At 42.9% G+C, this 26824-nt stretch overlaps 3 protein-coding genes across 3 annotated transcripts; all 3 read right to left on the minus strand.

The window, feature by feature from the left end:
• Nucleotides 1-10551: 10551 nt before the first annotated feature.
• Nucleotides 10552-16276, minus strand: LOC142401390 (olfactory receptor 5K4-like). The gene is made up of 3 exons (XM_075486787.1): nt 16215-16276; nt 11157-11512; nt 10552-11027 (listed from the first exon to the last, which is right to left on the minus strand). The coding sequence occupies exons 1-3, from the start codon at nt 16274-16276 to the stop codon at nt 10552-10554; spliced, it is 894 nt and encodes a 297-aa protein (XP_075342902.1).
• Nucleotides 16277-18380: 2104 nt separating this feature from the next.
• On the minus strand, nt 18381-19328 carry LOC142401391 (olfactory receptor 52N5-like). Its single transcript, XM_075486788.1, has 2 exons — nt 18977-19328; nt 18381-18847 (listed from the first exon to the last, which is right to left on the minus strand). The coding sequence occupies exons 1-2, from the start codon at nt 19326-19328 to the stop codon at nt 18381-18383; spliced, it is 819 nt and encodes a 272-aa protein (XP_075342903.1).
• Nucleotides 19329-25618: 6290 nt separating this feature from the next.
• LOC142401392 (olfactory receptor 52K1-like) lies at nt 25619-26581 on the minus strand. The gene has a single exon (XM_075486789.1). The coding sequence runs from the start codon at nt 26567-26569 to the stop codon at nt 25619-25621; it is 951 nt and encodes a 316-aa protein (XP_075342904.1). The 5' UTR covers nt 26570-26581.
• Nucleotides 26582-26824: the final 243 nt, after the last annotated feature.

A 26824-nucleotide genomic window follows, 5' to 3' on the forward strand; every position in this document is an offset into this window, starting at 1 on the left:
TCAAATGGTAGACTGCAAGGGTCATTTTATGACCTCAGTGTTGACACAGCAGCATGGAGCAAAGTTGAAACCAATAGTTTATTTTTCATCTAAACTAGATACTGTGGCATGTGCATTATGTGTTCGAGCCGTAATAAGCTGCATTAATAACTGTAGAAACAAGTGCAACGATAGTGCTGTTCCATTCACTTATTTTAAGAGAGCCACATGCAGTATCAACCTTATAACTGCAAACAAAACATGACTGTCAGGAGCTAGCAGAGAAAAATGCAAAATCAAGAGCAGATCTACAAGATCAGCCATTAGCTGATGGAGAAGTATTGTTTGTAGATGGGTCTTTTAGGAAAAATGTGTCGGGTAAAATAATAACAGGATATGCTGTGGTGAGTTACACCACAATTAGAAAAAAATAATAATAATAATTTTTAAAAAAAGCACAGCAGCTACTATCTAATTATTCAGAGCAAGCAGCAGAATTAGTGGCTCTTGCGGAAGCATGTAAACTAATGATACCACCACTAGTGAGACCACCACAACCAACAAGGACCACCTTCTCAGGCACCGGCTGTGGGCATGGGAGAACACCAGCAGCTTTGAGTCTGGACTCCGCTTCCACGCTGAACGTGCACGACATACTCCCAGAATCAATCATACCTCTCAAAGTGGTCCGATCACCAATGCAAACCGGAGCATAAAACAAATCACTAGCTACTTCCACTCTATGAGAACCTACAACAACCACAGTACTATCACTAGGAAGATTGCTACAGCAGTTTACATACACTGACTGCACATCATCATCCTTAACGAGGGCTTCACTCGCACTGCCCATGTTACCCCTCTCATCACATGGGCGCTTTAGTTTAAATCAGCAAGGGAATGAGGCCGCATTGCAGCCGAAGGACTGGGGAGCTGTGGACATGTTCGTCTAACATGGCCAGGGTTAAAGCAGTGGAGGCACAGCCTGTACAGTCTGCAGTGAGCATGGGTCGAGTGATCCCCAGAACTGCAAACTTTGCACAAAGAAGGTTCAGAGTGCTGCTGATTGTGGGGACGGTAGGACTGTCTCTGGGCTGGCTGACGACCACCTGGCTGATAGTTGTTAACCCTCTGGCTGTTAGCCAGGGAAACATTACACAAGGACAAAACCTTGTCAAACATGGCCACAACCTGTTGCACACCAGACTCTGTGACTGGCTGAGCAACGGCCACAAGAGGTGAATCAGAGGTAGCCACGGGAAGCGGGTTCAAGGAAGCAGGCTTGTGTGAGGACGCAAACTCACCAGACCCAGAGTGACCAGGGGCCAAAGGAGAAAGGGGCAGAGAAGAAAGTTTGTTTGATGGCTGACATGTTGAGGAGTCAAATGGAGACACCCCTAGCGGGTGAAGAGAATCAGCCACAGGACTCTGACTGTAAGCTGTTAGACCGAATGCATGATGGGTCTGGGCCACAGGCCGTCTTACATGCCTAGTGTGGCTATCCAAACGCTCCTGGATCTCGGCTGCGGTCCACTGCTCTGGAGCCTTCAGCTAAAAAGACATGGCAAGACTGGGGTCGGGGCAATGGCTAATAAACATCATCACCACCTCAGCACTGGAATCCTCAACAGACCTACCTCTCCTACGGAGGCACTCATCAGCAACATCAATGGATTTATTGAGACGAATCCAGTAGTCCATAGCACTCTCATTAGCATGGGGGACCGTGCCGTAGAAATCCCTCATTGGTAAATTTGAACATGAGAACTCACTAAAGTTACGCTTCAATATGTCAAACACAGCCAGCGGAAGATCAGATGCATTCAGTCCACTGCGACTGCGCAAAGACACTTTCACCATATCTCTAGCTCTGCCAGTCAGTCTCGACATTATCAAATCGTACATTTCAGCAGGTGCAACACATTTCAATCTTTTCAGGTAACAATGCATCATGTCCTCCCACTCATGAATAGAGAACCAGTCAGAACTGTCACCTTTAAAATAAGGCGGCGCCTTGGCGTCAGACTGTACAACGACCTTGACTTGTGACAGGCCCGCATCACTGGATGACTGGCACATAGGGGACTGAGTCTGGACTGCACACGGCTGGTGCATAGTGCTAAGGTTAGCAGAAATGGTGTCTCCAATTTTTTTTGCGAAATCGGAGAACATGTACCCAAGAGCCTCAACAGGAACAACTTGTGTGGGCTGAGGAGCAGACTGGGTAAGCGGCGTGGAGCTAGCAGAGGGGGCTGATGGAGGGACAAAAAGTGACTGATCAGCTGCGCAGCTGAGTGAATGGGGGGACATGGATCTACCCCTTCCAAAACACGGTGACGTTAACTGTTGGCCCCTCCCCATTCCAAATGAGACATCACGACCACGCCCAACACCAGTATGAACTCTAAAAGTGTCACTGTCTGCCATTTCAATCTAGTCAATTCTCAAGGTGACAGAGAGAAAAAAAAATGGGAAAAAATATATATATAAATAAATAAAAACAAAGACAAAAGTGGAACAGTATAGGTTAGACAGTGGTGACTGCAATCAATACAAACCTAACACCACCACTACGGTCTCTTTACGGTCCCCCTAAACTCCAGCTTAATGGAGAAATGACAAAAAGAAAACCTAAATAGTCACTGCCATGTAAACACATACACAAAAGAAATACAACTAACAGTGGTTAAAAGTACATTAGCAATTTCTCAAAATGTGCACATATCACAATGTACCCCTTTTCTTGCCTTTTTACATGCATGTGACCAGCAAAAATAATAATAATAAAAAAAACTTCAGTTTACTGGCCTTATTCCTAAATTGAGTTTTGTTTTTTTCTTATTATTTCTTTATTTAACCGGGCGGCATCAAGTCAATGCAAATACACACCCACAGACCGAGACGTCCCCTTCAGGCCACAAACCAACACACCTTTTCCGGCTGAAACCAGGGGATGATACCGGCAGCTGCGCGGAGGATGGGCGGAGGATGAGCCGCTGGAACGCCGGAGAGGGAGCACAGCTGTCTGGTGAACCTTGTGGAAGAAGACGCCAGGCGGACGGAGCGCAGGAGAACAAGCGGCACGCCAACGCTGACACTGACTCTATACCGGGCAATCGGTGCTTGGGCTAGTTGGCGGAGCTTGGGCTAGCTGGCGGAGCTTCGGCCAGCTGGAGGAGCCTGGGCTAGCTGGCGGAGCTTCGGCTAGCTGGAGGAGCCTGGGCTAGCTGGCGGAGCTTGGGCTAGCTGGAGGAGCCTCTTTGACACCGTGAAGAGGGTAAAGAGAGCTGCGTAGTCGTTCCCCGGGGGACCAGATGACGCTGATCGGGGATCCAAAGGGACACGGCACCAATGTAACCGGTATGGAACCTCTGCTTTGTGTTTTTAATGGTTAATGGATGGAGACCACACTCTTTCGAAGGTCTTTTTATTTTCCAACCTTTCCTTTCCTTTCCTCACCGAACATCACAAAAGAGAGCACAATTACAATGATGCAAACATTAGCACAAATAAGTGAAATATGGGGCAACATAGACAAAATAAAATGACAAATATAAGTGACAAAATGGGAGCTCACCTTTCCTCACCGAACATCACAAAAGAGAGGAAGAGTTTTGGCGGGACCGTATCTTTTGTCACAAATGTTGCTCCCCCATAAAAGAACGTACAGAAACAGTAAACAAAAACGAAAGTTCCACCTGACTAATCTTATAAATGTCATAAAAAACAATTAAAACAATAATTTTGTGGAATTATACACAAGTCAAATTAACCCGTTACACTAGTAAAGCCCGTGCTACTGGAGGGGGGGGGGGGGTGGTCTCGCTCTCCTTCATCGCGATAACATCAAAGTCACTGCTGTCACAATCCCCCATAACTCCTCTTTTGAATGTTTAGCTATAAAACTCACAGGCCCCAAACCCGCTATCATTGTGACTATCTACAGACTAGAGTATGGCAACCTGACCGAAGCCCGACGGGCCCGGTCGGAACCCGACAGGCCGGGTCGGACTCGGACAAAAAATTAGAATGTCTTGTCGGACTCGGGTCGGGCTCGAAAGCAAGCAGACATCGTGAAAATTATAAACAGCCAGAGGACAGGTTTCAGTTCATTGCAAACATCAGTTTTTGTGATAAACATAAATAATTGAATATGCATAAATGAAAATGTTGGTAGGCTACTCATGCCTCATGCCGTGCAGCATGCAGTGTGCATCTGTGGTGTGTGCATGAGCGAGTTGCCAGTGGCAACGTTTGAACGCCGACTCTCCGAACCAGCCGATTCAGAATCAGCACGGAAGATGCTGTGAGCCAAGTTGTGGAGTACCTACCTTGTTTTCTTAATAATAGCCAAAGTATCAGTTGCCAGTGAAAGCGCGGTCTTTTAATGTATGTTGTAGTGCGCCTTCTAGGCTTTCTTGAAGTCAGAATATAAAATTACGAAGTTTAATCACTGCATTCGCCAAGGAATGCATTGCAGCATGGGCTAGCAAGAAGAGCACAATATGGTGACAAACTTTGGAGGAAAGCAGCACCAAGAAGATATGATGCACACACAGACGCTACGAAGAAAACAAGGTAGGGGCATAGAGGTTTAATTTAATCATTATGTCCGCCGTGGCATCATTTTGATATCATGTCATGTCCTTCGCGTAGGGTTTTATTGTTGTCACTTTTACTATCGTAACACTACAGTTATGTCTCTGGCTAGTCTGGCTTTCGAAAGAGACAATGCGCACATTTCACGGTATGCAAACCTTTTGATCTGGTGGTAATTTATGACAGGGCTGCTGTAGTGATTTCTAACTTTGTAACTCAGTAATATGTTATTGAATTGACTACTGGTCTTGCTGATATTTTACAGTAGCCTATCTTCGCTCCATATTGGTTTGCATTTAGCTCTGGTTAGCATAGTTGGGCTACTGTTCTGGTCACTCGAGTTTCTACTGTTTTATTAGTCAACTTCTTTCTCTCTCTGTATTGAGTTTAATGGGTGTTTATTCTGGTCGAAGAGTGCTTGTGCATTTGTTATGGTGCACCGCCATTAATGTGTATGTTTTATAATGGATTATGGTGGATAATGGTGCGCTGTCACCAATGTGTATTTACTGATTAGGGTGCGCCGTCTTGCGTTGGTCACTGGTCTCGGGCTTCGGGCGGGCTCGGACACAAATATTTTAATTAATGTTGGGCTCGGGTCGGATTTGAGCACTTTTCTGTCGGTTGAGGGCCGGGCTCGGACAGAAAAATCCGGCCCGAGCCAGGCTCTACTACAGACCACCAAAACCCTGCTGCCTTCCTCACTGAATTCTCATCACTATTAACATCTGTATGTGCAATGTCCGCCACAGTTATCCTCCTCGGCGATTTCAATATCCACATTGACAACTCATCTAGTATCTTTGCTAAAGACTTCACATCACTCCTGGACTGTCTTGGTATCACACAACATGTCAACCTCCCAACCCATAACAAAGGTCATATACTGGACTTAATCTGCTGTACTGACATCACCCCCACTAACCTTAATGTCACCGATTTCCAACGGACCATCTTTTTCAGAAACATCAAACACATCGACACCACAGATCAGCTCCTACTCCAGCCCTCACCCAGCATCCCCCCGCCTGACCTGGTGACTCACTATAACAACTGCCTCTCCTTTTCTCTCACCACCCTGGCCCCCCTGAAAAAATGCTTAGTCTCATTTACCCACACTGCTCCCTGGTTCACCCTGAGCTTCGCCAGCTCGAAGCCACTGGCCGTTGATTGGAGCGACTCTACAAAAAGACTGGACTCACTGTACACAGCCAAATGTACTCAGACCACCTCTATCACTACAAGGATGCCCTCACCACCAGTGGCGGCTCCTGACATTTTTTTTTAGGTAGTGCAATTTCCAGTCTGTGAAAGCTGCATCAGAGTGTGCTGTGCGAAGCTGAACCGATTGCACTGATGCAAACCTGTTATGCTCCCACACAGGAAATAAAATGTCCAATCGTCCAGAAACTCCTTGTCTTCCTTAAATAAACACAACGCAGAGTCGAGGGGTTATTTGGTCTTCCAAATAACCAAAGTGACTGCAATTTCCCCCGTTATGTCCATAAGTACCATAAAAGTCCATAGGACTGAGGTATATTTGTCTAGGTAGCACAATTTATTGTAATAATTTTAAATAATTTTTTGTTATTTTTTGCATAATTTGCCAATCAGTTAATATTACACCTTAATCATTATTTATTTATTTTCCTCATATTGTTCCAGGATTCTATGAAATAAGTAAACACAAAAGCTCTTAATGATAAGATTCATTCAATTTTCATTCTAAAGAATGTAATTAAAATGACAACATATAAATCCAAGTCAAGTGTTTATTGAAGTTTTGGAAAATATGACTTAGAAAAGTATAACCAGTTGTCAAACATGGTTAAGTGCAGCTTACTTATGTGAGATTTTTCTCTTTTTTAAATATAATACTGCACCGTTAACAATGAATGTGTCATTATACATTCTGCTATCATTGTCAACATTATATAAAAGATTTAAATCATTACAAGTCAATGATTGAGCACAAAAGGGTAAGTTATTTAGCTACATCAAATACTACCTGGAAAAATAGCAGGGTTGGTGGAGCCCTGGGTTTCATCTTTGCCTCGCAGGGCGAGCCCGAAAATCCTGCAAAATTCTTCCAAACTTCCTTCTCCGCATTAGTACGACGACTAAAGGGTACTTCTGTCAGAAACACTAACGTATTGTTGCACTCGACACTTGCCATCTTCTTCATAGAATGTTTTTTTTTTTTTTTTTCTTTATTGAAAACTACAATGTTACAACAACAAGTAGAATGTTCATGGACCCGCGCAACAGACATATGACGAAAGCACGTTGTGCGTCGTTTGTGCGAGCACATAAACCCTCATAGAAAATGCATTGGGAGCAGGATTTTTGAAAAAAATCGAGGTCCCATTCATGTCAATGGGAGCTTCCTGGTGCAAATTCGACCCTGACAGAAATCGCACAAAATGGGCGTAGCAACACCAGGCGCGACCTTAATCTGATTGGACAATGACATATACAACTAGTTTGCCTACAGCAGATCAGTCCTACCTTAGCAACTAGATTAAAAAAAAAAAAAAAACTCCGTGTTTGGTAGTGCGTCGCACAAATCGCCCCTATGGAGGAGCCGCCACTGCTCACCACTGACAAATCTTCATACTACTCCAACCTCATCAACACTGGTACAGGTAACAACAGAGTCCTCTTCTCAACTGTCAGCCGCTTGGTCCAACCGCCTAAAACCCTCCCTCCTGACATCTCCACTGATCAGTGTACTGCCTTCTTGGACTTCTTCAGCTCCAAAATCAACACTATTCACCAACAACTGGCCTCATCCTGGACCTCCCCAAACGATCCACCCTGGATGATCACCACTGGACAACCTCTCATCAGCTCCCTCTCTGACTTCACCCCAGCATCAGAACACACCATCTCGGAACACATCAATAAAGCCAAAACCACCACCTGTCAGCTTGATCCTCTTCCCACCTCGCTTGTCAAAGCCTGTCTGCCGTCCATTTTCCCCATGATCACCAACATAATTAACTCCTCCCTCACCATTGGTACTGTACCCCCCACTCTCAAACTAGCTGTCATCACACCCATCCTGAAAAAACCCGGTGCTGACCCAGCTGTCCTTAACCACTACCGGCCCATCTCCAACCTCCCCTTCATCTCCAAGACACTTGAAAGGGTGGCTGCAGCACAACTACAGTCCCACCTCGACACAAACAACCTCCACGAACCCTTCCAATCCGGCTTCCGTCCAAAACACAGCACTGAAACCACCCTGGCCAAAATCACCAACGACCTCCTCCGTGCAGCTGACTCCGGACTACTCACCATTCTCATCCTCCTCGACCTCAGTGCAGCGTTCGACACCATCTCCCACCCTCTGCTCCTGGACCGCCTGGCTGGCATTGGGATCACTGGTGCTGCACTCTCCTGGTTCACATCATACTTCACTGACCGCCAACAATTCGTGCAACTAAGGAACCACAAGTCTGGGTGTTCCGGTGTTTCACTGGGTGTCCCCCAGGGGTCAGACTTGGGTCCACTTCTGTTCATCTTCTACCTTCTCCCCCTGGCACACTCCTCCGTCACCATGGGGTCCATTTTCACTGCTACGCTGACGACACACTTGTCTACATCTCCTCCAAACCCACCGCCGCCATCCCTCCCATCTCCCTCTGCCTTGAAGACATCCGGAGCTGGATGAGCAGGAACTTCCTTAAACTAAACAGCAATAAAACCGAGGCCCTGCTCATCAGCTCCAAATCCATCCTCAACAAATTACATCACAATCCAGTTCCACCAATCATCATCGACGGATTTCCTGTACCCTTTTCACCCCAAGTCAAGAGCCTCGGCGTTATTCTGGACAGCACCCTTTCATATGCATCCCATATTCAAATATTCTTCTTTCACCGCCGTAACATCTCCAGACTCCGCCCATCACAGACCCAATCCAGCACTGAAATCCTGGTTCATTCATTTGTCACATCCCGCATTGACTATTACAATGCCCTGCTCACTGGACTCCCCACCAAACTCATTAACAGACTGCAAATCATTCAGAATTCAGCCGCCCGGATCATCACCGGTACCAAATCTTTGGACCACATCACCCCTGTTCTCATCCAACTTCACTGGCTCCCAGTACAATTCCGCATTCACTACAAAAATCTTCTCCTCACCTATAAAGCTCTCCACAACCTAGCCCCCACTTACCTCAGCGACCTCCTTCACCAACACACTCCCTCCCGCACCCTTCGCTCAACCTCTGCTGGACTCCTAACCATCCCCACATCACGCCTCAGCACCATGGGTGACCGAGCCTTCAGCTGCTCAGCACTCAGGCTCTGGAACTCCCTCCCGCCACTCATAAGACAGTCAGACTCCATCACATCATTCAAATCTCAGCTTAAAACTCACCTATTCAAACTAGCATACTCCCTATAACTGGACTCCCTATAACTGTCTCTTGTTTTTATGCTTTTATTATTTTCTATGCTCTTATTTCTAATGTAAGGTGACCTTGGGTGACCTGAAAGGCGCCTCCAAATAAAATGTATTATTATTATTATTATTAAGGCATAACCGATGTGTGAAAAGGGCTGGTGACTCAAAGAAACCAAATGAACTGATGAAGAAGGCTGTCTGTGAGCTGGGGGCTATTCTGGATGCCCTAGAGCTGATTGTAGACAAATGGATGTTGCACAAGCTTCTTAGCATAACTGATAACACCACAACCTCTACGAAATGTACTGGTCAAACGAACAGTTAGAGGGTCTTCAGTTTGGAGGCAGCCATTCCAGTCCACGACAATAAACTGCAGCACTGACTCAGGAGAAGTAACGACTTACAGCTGAAATACATATTATATCCGTCTTTTATTTGTTCTTATTTTGTATCTTAAAATCTTTACTTTCAATAAAAATTATGTTTGTCATTAACACTGCAATTTACTTTTGGAGATTGATAAACAAGAAATAGTTTAAACTAAGTGCTACTTCTCTTTTATCTACATAATTATACTGCTGAAAGGTTCCCTGCCATCTTACTCTCTTACTCAGGTACTTTCCTCACCTTAGATATTAGTTTGTACCTGGACTATTGTCCAATGTTACATTGGACATTTTGGACATCTATTTTTTAAAACTTCAAATGAATGTTCTTTATTGAAAAAAAATATATTAGTCAGTATCAGTTCTGTTACGACAGAATAATCCATATACCATGTCAAGAACTGAATCACATCCAGAATATATGCAGGGAACTTTATGCCTGAGAGATGGCAAATAAGTCATCAACCCTTAAATACCACGAGATTATCCCACAAAAAAACTGGTTAAAAATCACAGTGATGAGATGTAGAAAGCTTATGAAGCTTTATTACAAATATTTTATTTCTGTGAAGGCAAATTAAGCCTTTTCCATTTCTCGTAAAGGGTTATAGATATTTTAGGGTTTAACTGTAAACATACTGACAGTAAACAACACAAATCCCTGGACCTTTATCTCTTTGGTTTGAAGATTGTTGGTTTAAGTCAAATTACCAAAAACCAAAAAAAACTTCAAGTGAATGAAATATCAGGGTGGGTATGAATAATATCTGTTTTTTCGCTGGAAAACTAATATAAATAGTTTGAAATAAAAAGGAAAATCTTCTCTCTACTTTGGTAAAATTGCCCTATTTATAACTAAACACAAAACTAAAATCATCACTTTCCCTTTACTCGAACCACTTTATAAAGGATTTCTTTTAACATGCATTCAGCAAAGATCCTTATGAGAAATGATCAGTACTTTGACAAATAAAAAGTGTTCATCTCTGTTTTTCTAGTTTTTTGCTGCATGTAGAATTTGAGAATTTCTTATCCTACTTATTTTGTAATAAAGAGAGTTTCATATATGTTCAACATATGGAATATACATGTTATGCTATTATGCTATTGTTTATATTTGAACAGGCTTTATGTGTTTTATTAAAGAATCTGCCAATGAAGAATAGTATTACTGTTTACTTTTATTGTTTGGCAAACATTTTCTTGAATTAAATATTTTTAAAAAGAAATTTCGTATCTCTTTGGACTGCAGACCATAAATGATTGGATTAAGGCCACCGGGTACGATAACAAACAGAATAGCAGAGAGTTTTCTGTAGTCTGAGTACTGAGGGAAGCGATGCAGGATAACAATGGTATATCCACTGATTGACAAAATCAGATACACAACCAGATGAGTGCTGCAGGTCTTCAAAGCTTTACTGTTCAGAGACTTGCTCTTACTGGTCAGACAAACAATTGTAATCTTAGTGTAGGTGAGAACGACGCTGCCTATAGAGGCTATGAACAGAACCACAGTGAAAGCGAGGCCATAGACATTATTAATGAAAACACTCTCACAGGACAGCTTAAACAACGAGGCATTGTCACAGAAAGGATTTTTGATCAGAGTCCTGCATCGGTTCAATCGAATGGTCAGACCGAGCAGAATCCCGACCAAAACCAAAGACACTTCCCAGGCAGAAACCGTCAGCTTGATGATCATTTTGTTGGTCATTATGGAACTATAGTGCAGAGGATGGCAGATGGCAACATATCTGTCAAAGGCCATAATCATGAGCATTGTGTGGGAAGTTGTGCCAAACAACTGTGTGAGAAAAGCCTGAACCACACACTCATAATAACTGATGAGGCGCTCAGACGGAGGCAGCAGAAGATCATAAAGCAGACGAGGCAAAATATTACTACTTCCAATCATATCACTGACTGTCAGGTTGCAAAAAAGTATATACATAGGCTGATGAAGGTTCCTGTCAATGAAAATAAGAACCAAAATCCCCACATTCATGATCATAAAAACAGTGTAGGAAATAAGGAGGAATGAAAAGTAAAGGTACGTAGAATCCTTTGTGACGTTTAAGCCCTCCATCTGGAGCATGAAGCTGTTGTAGGTGTAGTTTTCCATCAGCCTGAAGGAACAAACCAAATATTCACCAAAGGAGCAAATAATTCTGTAGAAGAACGAATGCAACAGCACAATCCTCTCTGTCAGATAGATTCCACAAATTAAGAGAAAACAGTAACAACAACAGATTTAATTATGACATTTAAGAATTGTGAAAAACATTCAGTAAGACAACATTACTAATATAAGCTAAATACCTGCTGATATAAAGGACAAGTTAACATTCATTACCCAGCTACAGCCATGTATACAGTATTTGTAGCTGCAGATTTAACCATCAGGGGGATCACTTAGCCTCTCATAATGAATTATGTAATATCTAAAATAATCTATGTGGTGGTCATCACAATTGTCACTAAGCAGCAGTAATTATAACCCTTGTTTTGCAGTAGTCTTTGGCACCAGTTTTCAGTCTTTACTCAAAGGATAATAGTGTGAATCATTACTTTTTCAACCTCAGACTCAGTTTCTTAATAATATATGAAATAGCTTATTTCATAGGACTGTGTTGTACTTGTACACATGTGCATTATATATAAAAATGTTCAGATAAAAGTTGTCGGTTCTTTCTTTCACTCCATCCTCCTTATTTTGTTAGTATACACAATTGTTTGTTTGTATGCTTATGTGTACATGTGCACATTTTCTTAGTCTTGTGGGAGCCACCCCATTGGTCCTCACATTTAATCCCAGCTACAAACTGTGGCTGAAACACAACAGACACATAGCTTTAGCTCTATGACTCCTTTTTGCAATCAAACAAGATGGTCAAATGATCCTCTGCTCAAAGGGCCTTTAAAGGATTTTAGTAGAGAGCAAACCTTTGGAAGATAATGAAAAGTGAAAGGTTTGGTAATATATTGATCCTAAATCTGACAGTGAGTGTGAACAAGAGGATGAAAAGAATTATCAGCCATTGAAAAGTCAGCATTGAATGGTCCTCTTGTCCAAATAGCAGCCACCTTGATTGGCCGCAGCCAGGGCCAACATGGATGGTGATACTTATGTAGAGGACATCAGGTCTTCTGAATTTTTCACAATGGATGCCATCTAGAATATAATTCGGCATTGCACTTGTTCAGAGGAAAAGTTTGCTTTTTTGAGACATGTAGAAGAACTGGACCAAACCAATTTAGAATATTCTTGTAATTCCTTTGAGGATAACTTGTTTCACAGTCATCCATTCTCCCACAAATGTGACGTGACCAAGAGATTAAAAAAAAATGCATTGAAACAAAAGGGATATAGAATTATAATAGTATCAAATCAAAATCACTTGTAATTAAAGCTGCAAAGCAGCTGTATGCGGGACCGAGATGTGCGCACGTTGGGGCATGCGCTGGACACTGTAGTTGCACAGCTCCGCCCACACACGATACCCTTTACATACGTACGAGGTCGTCAGGGTGGACGTGTGTGCCAAGTTTCATGACCTTGTGATGAGGATAAGGCTTCCAAACCACAAACGCCATCACACGATTTTCACCTCCTGGCCACACCCACACCGTTCAGAGATTGGAAAAGTTTGTCAAGATTTTTTTTCTTCCCTAGCTTAAGAGTAACCTGGCCAAGTTTGGAGCTGTTACCATTAAATCTGGAGGAGGAGTTCGATCAAATCCGAGGTGTGGAAAAAAAATTTTTTCCAACCACCAAGTTTGGGACAGATTGGATAATGTATGTGGGAGTTATAAGCGACTTCATTTTTTGTAGCGAGTGATGGCGAGTCATCAACCTTTGAGGCGTCGCCACGCCCTTTGAGGTTTGAAAAAGTTTCTCCATGATTTTTTCCCCCCATTTCTTAAGAGTAACCTGGCCAAGTCCAGATTTTTTCATGTCTTCAACTGGCAGGTGGTGCTTGCAAAATTTCAGGAGTTTTCGAGTACCTTTTGCAAAGAAGAAGAAGAAGAAGAAAGAACTCCTACAGAAACAATAGGGTCCTTGCAGTTTCACTGCTCGGTCCCTAATTAATTAAGTTACCAGTGGAAGCTGAACAGATGAGTTATTTAGTCTATTTTTTCTACATATTGGCAGACTGTGACCTGATGGAGGCGTCACAAACTCTTTGTATTGTCATGCAGCACAAAACAACTATTGACTGCTTTGAAGCTTTAAGTTTCATAGTTTCAAAAAATGGGATCTGCTGGAGAAATTTCTTAAGCTCATTGGGCCTCATGCAAGACCCACTCGTATGAACAGATTTGTTCTTAAATTGTGCGTATGAGTGACTTAAGAGAATTTGGGCATTCACCAATTTTTTTCGTATCTTGAGTTTTCTTTCAGGTACGAACTGTATTAACGAGTGATCCAGACCTGTAGTAGGAGTCATGTAAAATAGTCTGCTGTTATTTGAATCAAGTTTGTTTGACTAGTGAATTGTATATTTGATTACTTGAAGCAATCAGAAATAAATATATACATTATAACCCATAATTATGCTGACCATCCATCCATCATCTACCGCTTCTCCGGGGATCGGGTCGCGGGGCAGAGAAACCCAGAAGTCCCTGTCCCCGGCCACTTCCTCCAGCTCTTCTGGGTGGACCCCGAGGCCTTCCCAGGTCAGCCAAGAAACATAGTCTCTCCAACATGTCCTGGGTCTCCCCCGGAGTCTCCTCCCAGTGGGACGGGCCCGGAACACCTCACCAGGGAGGCGTCCAGGAGGCATCCTAACTAGATGCCCGATTCACCTCATCTGGCTCCTCTCGATGCGGAGGAGCAGCGGTTCTACTCTGAGCCCCTCCCGGATGACCGAGCTTCTCACCCTATCTCTAAGGGAGAGTCCAGACACCCTGTGGAGGAAGCCCATTTCGGCCGCTTGTATCCGAGATCTCTTTCTTTCGGTTACTACCCACATCTTGTGACCATAGGTGAGGGTAGGACTGTAGATTGACCGGTAAATTGAGAGCTTCGCCTTCTGGCTCAGCTCCTTCTGCACGATACAGAGCCCGCACTACTGCCCCATTCGTCCCTCACTCGTGAACAAGACCCCGAGATACTTGGGGAAGGATCTCATTCCCAACCCGGAGAGGGCATTCCACTCTTTTTCGGCTGAGGACCATGGTCTCGGATTTGGAGGTGCTGATTCTCATCCCATCCGTATCACAATCGGCTCAACCACATCATCCGCAAAAAGCATATATCCAATTCTGAAGTTGCCAAACCAGACCCCCTCAACGCCCTGGCTGCACCTAATAATTCTGTCCATACAAATTGTGAACAAAATCGGTGACAAAGGGCAGCCCTGATGGAGTCCAACCCTGACCAGAAACACATCCGACTTACTGCCGGCAATGCGGACCAGACTCTGACACCAGTCATACAGAGACGGAAAAGGCCCTATCAAGGGGTCCGGCACTCCATACTCCCGGAGCACCCCACACAGGACTCCCCAAGGGACATGGTCGAACGCCCTCTCCAAGTCCACAAAACACATGTAGACTGGTTTGGCGAACTCCCATGCACCTTCTGGTACCCTGCTGAGGGTGTAAAGCTGGTCCACGGTTCCTTGACCAGGATGAAAACCACACTGCTCCTCCTGAATCCAAGATTCGACTATCCGACGGATCCTCCTCTCCAGTACCCCCGAATAGACCTTACAAGGGAGGCTGAGGAGTGTGATCCCCCTGTAGTGGCTATGACCTGTGGGGTGCTCCAGGGGTCAATCTTGGGACCCCTATTGTTCAATCTGTACATGCTTTCATTAGGCCAGCTAATATGCAGCTATAATGTTTCCTACCACAACTATGCAGATGACACTTAGATCTACGGATCTAAGTAATAGTGTCTAAACCAGACTTAGAAAGACTAATCCATGTGTTTGTCTCCAGCAGGTTGTTAATTACTCTACTGTAACAGCCTGCTCACTGGGCTCTCTAAACGGGCTGTAAGACAGCTGCAGTACATCCAGAATGCTGCTGCTCGAGTCCTGACTAGAAACAGGAAATACGACCATATTAGTCCAGTGCTCAGGTCTCTGCACTGGCTTCCTGTCGCTCAGAGAATAGACTTTAAAACAGCTCTGCTCGTGTACAAGTCTCTTCATGGTCTTGCACCAAAGTACATCTCTGACATGTTAGAGCCACATGAACCAACTGGGGCTCTGAGAATCTCAGGGAGGGGTCTCCTGCTGGTGCCCAGAGTCAGGACTAAACAAGGTGAGGCTGCGTTTCAGTTTTATGCTCCTAAAATCTTCCAGAAGATGTGAGACAGGCCTCAACTCTTACAATGTGTAAATTAAGGCTGAAATGAATGAAAACAGTTATTTTTCGCTGTGCATATGACAACTGAAAGTATTTTACCTGCAATCTTCGCTTTTGATTTAATTAATGATTATTTTTGTTTTGATGATTTTATTTCCCATCTTGTGATTTTATGTAGCTGAAAAGCACTTTGAATTGTCTTGTGTACAAATTGTGCTCTAAAAAAATAAACTTGTCTTGCCTTGCCTGTAGTTGAAACACACCCTCCGGTCCCCCTTTTTAAAGAGGGGGACCACCACCCCGATCTGCCAGTCCAGAGGCACTGTCCCCGGTGTTCACGCGATGTTACAGAGGTGTGTCAAACAAGACAGCCCTACAACATCCAGAACCTTGAGAAACCTCATCCACCCCTGGGGCCTTGGCACCGAGGAGTTTTTCAGCCTCCTTCGTCCACCAGGAGGTCCAACAACCAGTTACCACCACGACAGCTACCGACAACCTTCAGACCATAGCTGTTGGAAGCGAGCATCTGCAATGGAGGTCCTGAACATGGTCCATTCAGATTCCATGTCCCCAACCTCTACTCTCCCCACATGTTTGGGCTTAACAGGTCTGTCTGACAGTCTTTCCCACCAACAGATCCAACTCACCACCATGTGGTGGTGATCGGTTCACAGTTATACCCCTCTCTTCATGTGAGTGTGCAAGATATATGGCAACAGGTCTTAGGACACGGCTACAAAGTCAATCATCAACCTTTGGCCAAAAAGGACCTGGTGCAAGGTACACTTATGGCCCACCTTATGCTCAAAAATGGTGGTTGTAATGGACAATCCATGACTACCACAGAAGTCCAAAAAACAAAACACTGCTCGGGTTCATATCAGAGAGGCCATTCCTTCCAATTACACCTCTTCAGTTCAGTCCATCATTGCCAAACATGGGCATTGAATTCCCCCAGAATAAAAATGGAATCCCCAGGTGGCACCTTCTACAGGACACCAACCACAGACTCCAAGAAGGCCGAGTAATCTGAGCTGCTATTTGGTGCATAGAGAAAAACAACAGTCAAAACCTTCCCTCCTCTGACTTGCAGCCGGAGCGAGGTGACCCTCTCGCTCACTGGGGAGAACTCCAAAACCAAGGAAATCAGTCTGAGACTTTTGAGGTTTTTCCAGGCAACATGACTTTAATGCCCCTCAATCAAGGTTTTTGAATTGCTCTTTGTCTCATCCCATTCCTGAGGTCAGTTTACTCTGGGAGACCCTACCAGTGGCTACGCCCTCAATAACACAGCTCTCAAGATCATGGTGATGCTCAAACCCCTCCAAGAGATTTAACACTGTTTGGCCGTTTCCAGAACCGTGCTTTGGACACTTTGTTGTACTTCTTTTTTATCAAGACTTGTTTCTCATGTACTGTATTTCTGTTAACAAAATTAATTCTCTTCAATTTGTTAGTTTACAATATTCCCCATGGATTGTATTTTGGTTCATATACCTAAATGAATTTAAACTCTGGCTATAACTCAAATCCTCAGCTTAGCCGATACTGTTGTGGTAATTCGTAGTAAATTGTTACAGTTCTACAGCGATGTTGCAGAGGCAAATTGTTCCTGTAGTTTCAGTCATTTACCGTCTTCCTTACACATTATATGTGCTTTTTGTGCCCTTTTCATGTCAAAACACTTATATATTAAAATGCTTTGTAGATGTTGATTTGGATTGTCTTACTGACCAAAGAATTTCTGCTACAACTTCTGGCACGTTATAAAATTTGTTTGAAGGATTAACTATGTCATATAAAGAGTTGTTTACACACAGGAGCAGCCGACTTAGCTTTCCAAAGTCCCATTGAATTTCTGCAGTGAATAAAGCCCTTAATCCCTCAAGAGTTGAAAATGAGATGTTGTGAATGTTGGGTTGGTGCAAAATGGAGAGCAGAGAGAAGGAAGTTTCAACCAACTTTTCCCTCAATGTCATGGGGAATGTGAGATCCTTGGTGGACGAACGGGACAACCTCGGATAGCTGCCACGGGTATAGTTGAAATATTGGGAATAGTGTACTTTGTATTCAACCTAGACATATTTGCATATTCCAGGATCTTATACATGCAGAAGGTGACTGCAGACAGTGTGGTGAAAATAAAGACAAAGGGATTGCAGTTCTTGTTATCCACAGCTTGTATAATCCTGGACATGCTATTGTTAAGGAGTGTTTGTGTAGACAGGGCATTGAACTGTCCGCTGTGAGTTTCCATCCATATTACAGAACAGTCTCAATAGAAAACCTTTTAGCAAATATGTTTGTCTGCAATTTCAAAATGTATCAGTTTCACAACTAAATAAACATGTTCAAGTCAGTTGAAGTCTGTTTCTCATTTCTAAACACACATGAGATGAACAGTTCATATGATTGTATGATTGGTTTGGGGGCTTGACTGTATTTTAGCAACATTCTAGTTGCACATGAACAGAAAATAAATTGAGACTGAACTTTAGTCATTTAAATAAAAATGTATGATTCAAATTAAAAAGCCTTGTGATGTGAATTCACTTGTTTCATTTTTCTGTTACCAAACTAAACAGCAAAGCAGTTTTTTTTTTTTTTTCATGTGTTTTAACAGATTTTATAGGACTTATTGTAATCTTTTGCCCATAAAAATGTGTTTCACTATTTACATGAAGGCAAGCATTTTCTTGAATTAAATATTTTTAAAAAGAAATTTCGTATCTCTTTGGACTGCACACCATAAATGATGGGATTGAGGCCACCAGGAACAATAACAAACAGAATAGCAGAGAGTTTTTTGTAGTCCGAGTACTCAGGGACCCGATGCAGAGCAATAGTAGTGAATCCACAGATTGACATAATCAGATACACAACCAGATGAGTGCTGCAGGTCTTCAAGGCTTTACTGTTCAGAGACTTGTTCTTACTGGTCAGACAGACAGTGGTAATCTTAGTGTAGGTGAGAACCATGCTGCCTATAGAGGCTATATAGAGGACCACAGTGTAGGTTAGGCCATAGACATTATTAATGAAAACACTCTCACAGGACAGCTTAAACAATGAGGCATTGTCACAAAAAGGATTTTTGATCAGAGTCCTGCATAGATTCAGTCGGATGGTCAGACCGAGCAGAATCCCGACCAAAACAAAAGATACACCCCAGGCAGAAACCGTCAGCTTGATGATCATTTTGTTGGTCATTATGGAACTATAGTGCAGAGGATGGCAGATGGCAACATATCTGTCAAAGGCCATAATCATGAGCATTGTGTGGGAAGTGGTGCCAAATAAGTGTGTCGTAAAAGCCTGAACCACACACTCATAATAACTGATGAGGCGCTCAGATGGAGGCAGCAGAACGTCTGAAAGCAGACGAGGCAAAATATTGCTACTTCCAATAATATCACTGACTGTCAGGTTGCAAAAAAGTATATACATAGGCTGATGAAGGTTCCTGTCAATGAAAATTAAAACCAAAATCCCCACATTCATGATCATAAAAACAGTGTAGGAAATTAAGAAGAAGAAAAACACAGGATACGTAGAATCCTTTGTGACCTGTAAGCCCTCCAGCTGGAGCGTGAAGCTGTTGTAGGTGTAGTTTTCCATCAGCCTGAAAGAAGAAAATAAATATTCACCAAAGTTTGAATTAACTGAGATAAAAGATGATCATCCAAAAAACTAAATTCTATATCCGATAAATCTGACAAATCAAATGAAGGTAGCAACAATTAAACGTGGAAAATTAGACATTTGGAGGATATGAAAAGCGTTTTTTGAAAATACCTGCTGGTATTAAGGACAGCTTAGCATCTATGACACAGCAGCAGCAGTGAGTACCATATTTGTAGATGCAGTTTTAACATCAGGGGGATCACTCATCTACCCACAGTGTGTGATGCAATCTTAAATTACCACGGTTGTCTACCCATCACAATTGTCACTGAGCAGAAATATTTAAACTTTGTTTTGCTATGTAGTCGTTAGTTTCCAGTGTTTACTTAAGAAAAGTGATTATTTTTGGTTTGGTTTTTCAAAGTTTCTCTGAGCATTGCACGGTCTGACCTTGGGGTGACCTTTAACATGCTAACTGAGGCCTGCAGAGTCTGAGATGTAGCTCTTGAGTTTCTGACCTTGGGGTGACCTTGCTGGGACGTCCACTCCTGGGAAGATTGACAGCTGTCCTGAATGTTTTCCATTTGTGAATAATCTTTCTCTCTGTAGAACGATGGACTCCAGATAGTTTGGAAATGGCCTTATAACCCATCCCAGTTACGCTTCAAGCTAGCTATCTGTACATTAATACTCACGAACATACACTTTTTGGACCACATATGGCTGTTGAGATCCTCTCAGTGGACTGTTAAAAAGAGCTGTGTTTGTCTGAACTAGATGGTTTGTTACAGTTACATGTGTCACTGAACCCCCTGACCAACATACGTGTTGTTAGAGTCATTATCACCTCTGAATTGTCTATGTAGCTGAAGGGGTTTTGGTCACAGAATCCAAGGTGTGAATGATTGTGAAGCTGCCTGGGGAGGAGATACAATACTGCATTGTAGGTGCTAGGAAGGTGATACCTGAGACCACATCCTCTATTCAAAGATTTTTTTTTTCAGTTTAACATAGATAGCTTCCTTGACTCCTCTCTCAAACTGTCTTCTCTGTCCAAAATGTGGACATTGCTGTCCTCAGAATGTCCCTTTTCAGCAGCTCTAATGGCGTGTTCCCACTATGCAGTCCGGTACGGGTCGGTTCAGAACGGTTCTTTTATTTCAGTGTTTTCACTACCACCAAAGCGTACCGGTCCCATGGAACCAGTTACCATGTCTGTAACCTTTCTGCTTGGGGTACTGAGCACACAGGACCGGTTCCAGGCTCTGCTCTCTGTTGTTGGTGAGGAGGCTGTGCAGCGGGAGCTTGATAGCGCTGTGCCAAACCAAAACGTTTTCCAGCAGATTGCCGCAAAAAAGTCAGAGTGGTTTCAACCGGACGCGAGCCAGTGTGGCATTAAGCTGAAGAAGCTTGGAGGTGGTTCCAAATTATGGATGTTATTTGTTATTTGCTGTTATTTGCTATTTACGCTTTGGCACGCACTCCGCCCACCCCTGAGGGTCCCCTTTGTACAGTGGGAACGCAAAGCTGACCCCAAAGAGACCCGACCCGTACCGTTCTGAACCGACACGTACCGGACTGCATAGTGGGAACGAGACTTAAGTTTGAGTCCATGGTCCTTTCACAGAAAAGGATGCCATGCCCTCTCCAGGTAGGGGGCTAGAACTTACCCCAGATGGCGGAATTTAGATATTAAATATCTCAGGGTCTTATTCACAAGTGATGGGAGAAGGGATGGTGAGATCAACCACAGACTGGGACCAGCGGCAGCAGTGACGCAGTCACTGTACCGGACTGTTGTGGTGAAGAGGGAGGTGAGCCTCAAAGCAAAATTCTAGATTTTTCTGGCACTCTACATCCCTACCCTCACCTATGGTCATGAACTCTCGATCATGACCGAAAGAATGAGGTAACAAGTACAAGCGGCTGAAATGAGTTTTCTTCGGAGGGTGGCGAGTCTCAAGCTTCATGTCAGAGGAGCTCAGCCATCCGGGAGAGACTCAAAGTAGGGCCGCTACTCCTCTGCATTGAGAGGACCCAGTTGAGGTGGTTCTGGCACCTGATCAGGATGCCTCCTGGTCTCCTTCTTTTGGAGGTGTACCTGGTACAACTGGATCAAGGCCCCGAGGTCGGCCCAGGACTCGCTGGAGAGATTATGTCTCTCGATTGGCCCGGGAATGGCTCGGGGTCACCCAGGATGAGCTGGAAGAAGTTACGGGGGACAGGGATGTCTGGGCTTCTCTACTCTCCATATTGCCACTGCGACCCCATGTGGACTAAGCAGTTAAGAAAATGGATGGATGGATGGAACAATAACAGAAACAGATATTTCATCACTTTGCAGCCCCGATTAATGGTTATGACATTTAAACTACTGCCAATGTTTCAAGTTAACTGGTTGCAGTAATAAACACTGAATTTCTTCAGCGTTACCTTGAAATAAAAAAAAAATCCCACTCGGGATGAATTTCAGCACTTCAGTACAGTAATTAATATTTTCTATGTCCTTCATGCCATCTTGAAAGTAGGTCAATTCCAACTGAATTACTATGGAAACATAATCCCATTATACCTGATTAATATTAGGTTATTATCATGTCACCATATTAGCATTTTTCTTATGAAAACATTGCATTTATAACCATTTTTTAAGAGGGTTACCATACTATTCTTCAATGTTACCATACTATTACCATATAATTTTGCCTCATTGTTATCTATGAATTTGTTTCCCTCATCACTGCTCTTGGTTTCAAGCCCCTTATTACCCTGTAACTTAATTTATACTTTGACATTACCATGATTAACCATTGTTTTTACCAGGCTATTACCTGGTTATTTGGTAATCACATGGTATTTCTTCTTTATTTCTAGTAAGGACTAGATCATTCTTTTTAAAGTGTCCTGGTAAATAAAACCTTAGAAATTAAAGCGGGAGCACATTCTTTATTGCTTAACTGTTGTTCAGAAAAAATTGTGGAAGTTGTTGTTGCTGTTTGGCCTCACTCTTGCCTTCACTGTCACATTGTAATGGAAAGTATTTTTCCTTTAGAGAAGCTTGAAAAGATTTGGAATTTCATGAAACTTTTAAATTTTTAGAAAATAACGGTCATATTTCTGACTGTTCAGTCTTACTATGAGTTTGAAAAAGAAGATGACATCAGTTATCACCCAGTTCTAAAACAATTTCATTGGGAGCCACAATGTGGAGAAGTATGGACATCAAAAAGTTCAAACACTGAATGACCTCCATGCCAAAGTAATGAACCACTGATTTCCAAATAAGGGTATGAATCATTTTGGACTTTATGGTTTGTGTAAATATGACAAATTAAAAGGAATTGTCACAAATTGTCATTAACAGAAATACTGTTGTGAGGTTTCTGCTCAGATGGAGATGGAAAAGGTGGATAGTGGTTCAGGGATCAGTGGTAGGTGTCATGCCTGCTTAGTATTTAGTTTTTGCCATGTTTCCCATAGGCTGTGTTCGAAACCGCATACTACATACTACATACTTGCAAACTGCATACTCATGGATCAGACAGTATGCAGAGCGTTTACCCACAATGCATTTCGCTCCTGCCCGAGCCGAAATCAACCGACCTGAAGCTGATTTCCCTTAAAGGGGAACTCCGGGGCATTTGAAGCGCATTTCCATTGCTAGAGGTTGTCAAATACTGATAGTAGGACACAGACAGGTGCAAATCTGCGCTCCCTGTGTGGAGATCGGGCTGTTCGCGCAGCCTGTCATGCGAGGCTGATATGTGGTGGCTAGGGGCAAGCGCTAACCCTTCCACGTAAAACAACAACTTGCACACTGCAGAAACGTCACACCACTTTATAAACCATCCGACAATAAAGTCACAAGCCTTACCATCAAAACCATATGCATGGTTCTCACATTACTGGCATGGGGACGTTACAAAACAACTTTATAAACAGCATGTAACTCACCGGTTAGTTGTACGCTCGCGCATGTGAAAGCCCAAAAGAGTCGATGGACGATAATCCCATATACAAAGCAATTATCTTCTCTAGAAAAACTGTGTTCAAGTATTTAAAACATTACAACAATATTACTGGGCATGTATTGTTGTAATGTTTTAAATACTTGAACGCAGTTTTTCTAGAGAAGATAATTGTTTTGTATATGGGATTATCGTCCATCGACTCTTTTGGGCTTTCACATGCGCGAGCGTACAACTAACCGGTGAGTTACATGCTGTTTATAAAGTTGTTTTGTAACGTCCCCATGCCAGTAATGTGAGAACCATGCATATGGTTTTGATGGTAAGGCTTGTGACTTTATTGTCGGATGGTTTATAAAGTGGTGTGACGTTTCTGCAGTGTGCAAGTTGTTGTTTTACGTGGAAGGGTTAGCGCTTGCCCCTAACCACCACGTATTAGCCTCGCATGACAGGCTGCGCGAACAGCGCGATCTCCACACAGGGAGTGCAGATTTGCACCTGTCTGTGTCCTACTATCAGTATTTGACAACCTCTAGCTATGGGATTGCGCTTCAAATGCCCCGGAGTTCCCCTTTAAGCTCTAAACTCTGTAAACTTTAGCAACATTTGAAACATTTTCAGGTGAGAAAGTAGTCGTTTAGATCCTCAACGTGTTGAAAATCTGACAAAATACCGGCGATTTACAAATTTGTTCCCACGAATTCGGCGCTACTAAAGCTAGCCGCAGTGAGCAACGCACTTCCGGTTATTTTCACAAAATAAAATACCTGTTGCCTTTTATCATAGGGAAAGCTATTACGATACAATTGGTGCTTTTGTTTTGAAAACAGGAAGTGAACCTACCCTCGTTGTAGCTAGCTTGAAACTACCATTTTGACAGGAAATGACGATCGGCGACGTCACGTTACGTTGCATCTTGGGTAGTTTGAGTATGAGTAGTAACCTCATGATGCATACCCAACATTTCAGCGAATCTAGTATGCATCTGGGAACTTCTCGCTTACTCAAACTCTCTTACGAACTGAAAAAGTTAGTATGAGTAGTAGGAGAAGTAGGAGAAGTATGCGGTTTCTAACACAGCCATAGTTTCTGTTGCCCTGCCATCACCTTCACTCACAACACCTGTGTTTTTCTCCACAGCTGCACTCACTCACAATCACTCCCTCAGTATTTAGTTTCCAGGTTTCCCCATGCACGAAGGCCAGATCCTACCCCATCACCCATGATAGAACCCGTCACCGTCCCAGTTGTCAAGTCAAGTCAAGTCAAGTCCTTTGTTGTGATAGTCATGGTCATGTTTTGTTTTTTTGTTATCCGGCTCAGCCGTACCTTTCGTTTTGTTGAATTCTTGAAAATAAACCAAGTTTTATTTTTGATATCCACATCCGTGTCCAATTCTCCACGCCACACATCACCACCCACCGTGACAGTAGGATAGACAGATTGGTAAACCTGTTGAAATGACCTGTTGGTAGTCTCGTCTCTGTCTGCATCTGCAGTGGCATGCTGAGGACTAGCGTGCGCTACATACCCGGTGCAGTAAAGGACAGCTACCTTCACTGAGTGCATCACCAATTTTATTTCTTGTTTTCATCACAATCACCTGAACTGCTGTTTGTGGTGCTGGAAGTATCAAGTTCTACAAATACATTTTCTTATTCTAGTGATAAATCTCTTTTATTATTTGTTTGTCATTAAAATTAACCATTTTAGTGGCTCTGAATAATTTTAGGGTTAACTGTATTTAGACAAACAGTTCTTTCCTAGTAGCCCATAAAAAGCATGACATAAATGTAAAATCAGCTGTATACTTTAGCATTGTTCCCATATTCATAATTTAAACTAAAGTCTCTTGACCTGCAAATTACAATTACATTATGACAATTTGGATTTATTTCAGTCTGCATGAAGCAAAACACATCTGAAGATTGGAGAATTTCCACAACAAATACATAATGATGACACCGATATATTGAACTTCATGTTCTACGAAAGATATAATCACATACAGTCTATTCTTAAGCCTAATCCCTCTCTCTGACCCTACCACTTGGCTGCACCCCTCTGTTTTGTGGAGTTGAAGGAGTAGATTTTAACTACTACTATCCCGAAAACAAAGGGGGATTCCTTCTTCTGCAAAAGAAATTTGTAGGGAAAAGTGGTAGGATCGATTCTGCATTCAAACATTTAACTCTAAGTGGTGATGTTCATATGAAAAATTGTGTTTTTATGTCTGGCAGCAAAAGAGAATTCATGTTTTAGCAGGTTTCATAGAATTTATTGTCAAGATTTACTCCAAAGAGTTTATTATGCTGTTTACTTTTGTATGATGGCGAGACTTTTTTTTGAGTGAAATATTTCGAAAAGGAATTTCCGTATCTCTTTGGACTGCACACCATAGATGATGGGGTTTAGGTTGCCAGGCAAGATGACAAACAGAATAGCACAGAGTTTTCTGTAGTCCGAGTACTGAGGAAAGCGATGCAGAGTGATGAAAGTAATTCCACTGAGCGACATAATCAGATACACAACCAGATGAGTGCTGCAGGTCTTCAAGGCTTTATTATTTAAAGTCTTGCTCTTACTCATGCGGCAGACGACCGTGATCTTAGTGTAGGTGAGAACCATGCTGCCTATGGAGGCTGTGAACAAGACCACAGTGAAGGCGATGCCATAGATATTATTAATGAAAACACTCTCACAGGACAGCTTAAACAACGAGGCATTGTCACAGAAAGGGTTGGTGATCAGAGTCCTGCATCGGTTCAGTCGGACGGTCAGACCGAGCAGAATCCCGACCAAAACGAAGGGCGCCCCCCAGGCAGAAACCGTCAGCTTGATGATCATTTTGTTGGTCATTATGGAACTATAGTGCAGAGGATGGCAGATGGCAACATATCTGTCAAAGGCCATGATCATGAGCACCGTGTGGGACGTGGTGCCAAATAAGTGTGTCGTAAAAGCCTGAACCACACACTCATAATAACTGATGAGGCGCTCAGACGGAGGCAGCAGAAGATCATAAAGCAGACGAGGCAAAATATGGGTACTTCCAATAATATCACTGACTGTTAGGTTGCAAAAGAGTATATACATAGGCTGATGAAGGTTCCTGTCAATGAAAATGATCACTAAAATCCCCACATTCATGATCATAATAAGAATGTAGGAAATCAGGATGATGAAAAAGACGGGGTAAATGGATTCATTCGTAACCTGTAAACCCTCCAGCTGGAGCGTGAAGCTGTTGTAGGTGTAGTTCTCCATCAGCCTGAATAAAGAAAATAAATATTCACCAAAGTTTGAATTAACTGAGATAATAGATGATAATCCAAATAACAAAATTCTATATCCGATAAATCTGACAAATCAAATGAAGGTAGCAACAATCAAACGTGGAAAGATAGACATTTGGAAGATATATATTTTTACCTGCTGGTATTAAGGAAAGCTTAGCATCTATGACACAGCAGCAGCAGTGCTTACCATATTTGTAGATGCAGTTTTAACATCAGGGGGATC

The sequence above is a fragment of the Odontesthes bonariensis genome, chromosome 16 (assembly GCF_027942865.1).
Source record: "Odontesthes bonariensis isolate fOdoBon6 chromosome 16, fOdoBon6.hap1, whole genome shotgun sequence".
Classification (NCBI taxonomy): domain Eukaryota; kingdom Metazoa; phylum Chordata; class Actinopteri; order Atheriniformes; family Atherinopsidae; genus Odontesthes; species Odontesthes bonariensis.